Genomic DNA, 1,528 nt, shown 5'->3' with positions numbered 1-1,528 from the left:
TCGATAGGCATATTGTATAATCATGAACATTTCTCGCAATACATACCTGTTGGTTGTACTGCGTTGCGAACGAATTATATTCCCCCATACCATGTCAACCAACTAACACAGATCTGCCTCTGTATTCTATGTTCCAGGTTCCAAATATGAAATGATATCCTGTGATAATAGTTCAAATAGTGTATTACCCTTGTCTTCCAAATCAAATAGAATAGATAATACCAGAGCGCTTGCTTTGCTAGACGTAGAATCTCCTGAACAAAGTAGAATAGACCATACTGAGAACAAACATTCTGAACTGAACGCCACTAGTCATAGCATTCCTAACAAATGTCACATAGAAACACAAACAATGTTCGATGACATGGCCATACTTCGCAATGAATGCCAATGTCAACTCCGTGTACATACTGATAGTAGCGAGGGAGATAGTGAGAGTCCTTTGCCAAATGATGAATGTATATCCCAAACAAGTCAGAAATCTCAACCTAATGAACCCCATATCAACTCAAGTGAACAACTCCAGTGTGAGAACTGTGCAAACAACAACACCACCGCCACTCTCAATATGGAAAAGATAGAAGAACTAAACAGAATGATCAGCGATCTGAAAATCAAGGAGAAACTTTATGAACAAACCATGTCTGAGGCAGACGAGATGTTTTCTAATATGACACTGGAGTATGGTGTGCAGATAGAAAACCTGGAGAACCAAATCAATACAACCACGCTGGACCTGAGAGCGATGAAGAAGGAGTTGGAGAAGGAGAGAGAGGAGAATGATAGGATGAGTAATGGTAATGTGGAACTTATGAAAGAGATCAAGGCGAAGGAGAATGAGAAGAAACAGCTGAACAATATGCTGGAGTGTTTGAAAATGCAACTGGAGGAAGAACAAGAGGTAAGTCATGGAATAGAATCGAGTAGGTACCCATTAAGCCTAATAATTTCTTTCCTTAGCTTCTTTTTACGGTTGGTGGATCTAGAGTAGGTACATAGGACGATGACGAGAAAATAACAATTTCATGAACAATAACATGTCGTATTTTTCTCACTTTCCAGGAATCTCTCAAGTTCAAGCAGGAGATTTCCAGCTTCAAGAAATTGTTTGAAACCGAGAAATCCAAATGCAAAGAACTTGAAATGGATCTGAAGGAAGCAAACAGGGAGATCAAGGAGATTGAGAGCAGGGTGGAGAGCAGTGTGAAATCCCATGATAAGGAAATGGATAGGATGAGTAAGAAACTTGAAGACATGGTTGTCACTAATGGAGAACTCAAGGAAGAAGTGGATACATTGGAGGTGAGTGACCGGAAAAGCCTGAGAATAGGAAAATAAAGGGAAATTGAAAATAGTAAATTGATAATCAGAAGAAAATTAAAAATAGATAAATAGAAATTGGCTATCTATACCTACGGGTATGCTATAAGCTTAACCCGACTTTTAGGGCTGTTTTTTGCTCCTCCACCTATTTGTACAAGTTTTGTTTTTTGTTTTTTTTTGTTTTTTTTTTTTTTTTTTTGGGAAA

General features: G+C 38.2%; 1 protein-coding gene across 1 annotated transcript in view; it reads left to right on the top strand.

Moving 5' to 3' along the window:
- The window catches only part of LOC103504871 (early endosome antigen 1-like), a 35,293-nt gene extending 33,940 nt beyond the window's left edge, over positions 1-1,353 (top strand). Inside the window, exons 7-8 of the mRNA XM_026820314.1 lie at positions 138-901; positions 1,063-1,353. Of these exons, the coding sequence (XP_026676115.1) occupies positions 138-901; positions 1,063-1,338 (1,040 nt within the window). The 3' untranslated portion in view covers positions 1,339-1,353. The remainder of the gene's footprint in view (positions 1-137; positions 902-1,062) is intronic.
- Positions 1,354-1,528: the final 175 nt, after the last annotated feature.

The sequence above is a fragment of the Diaphorina citri genome, unplaced genomic scaffold (assembly GCF_000475195.1).
Source record: "Diaphorina citri unplaced genomic scaffold, Diaci psyllid genome assembly version 1.1 scaffold137, whole genome shotgun sequence".
In the NCBI taxonomy this organism is placed as follows: domain Eukaryota; kingdom Metazoa; phylum Arthropoda; class Insecta; order Hemiptera; family Psyllidae; genus Diaphorina; species Diaphorina citri.
The sequence above is the reverse complement of the archived record's forward strand: the minus strand, read 5'-3'. Positions and strand labels throughout refer to the sequence as shown.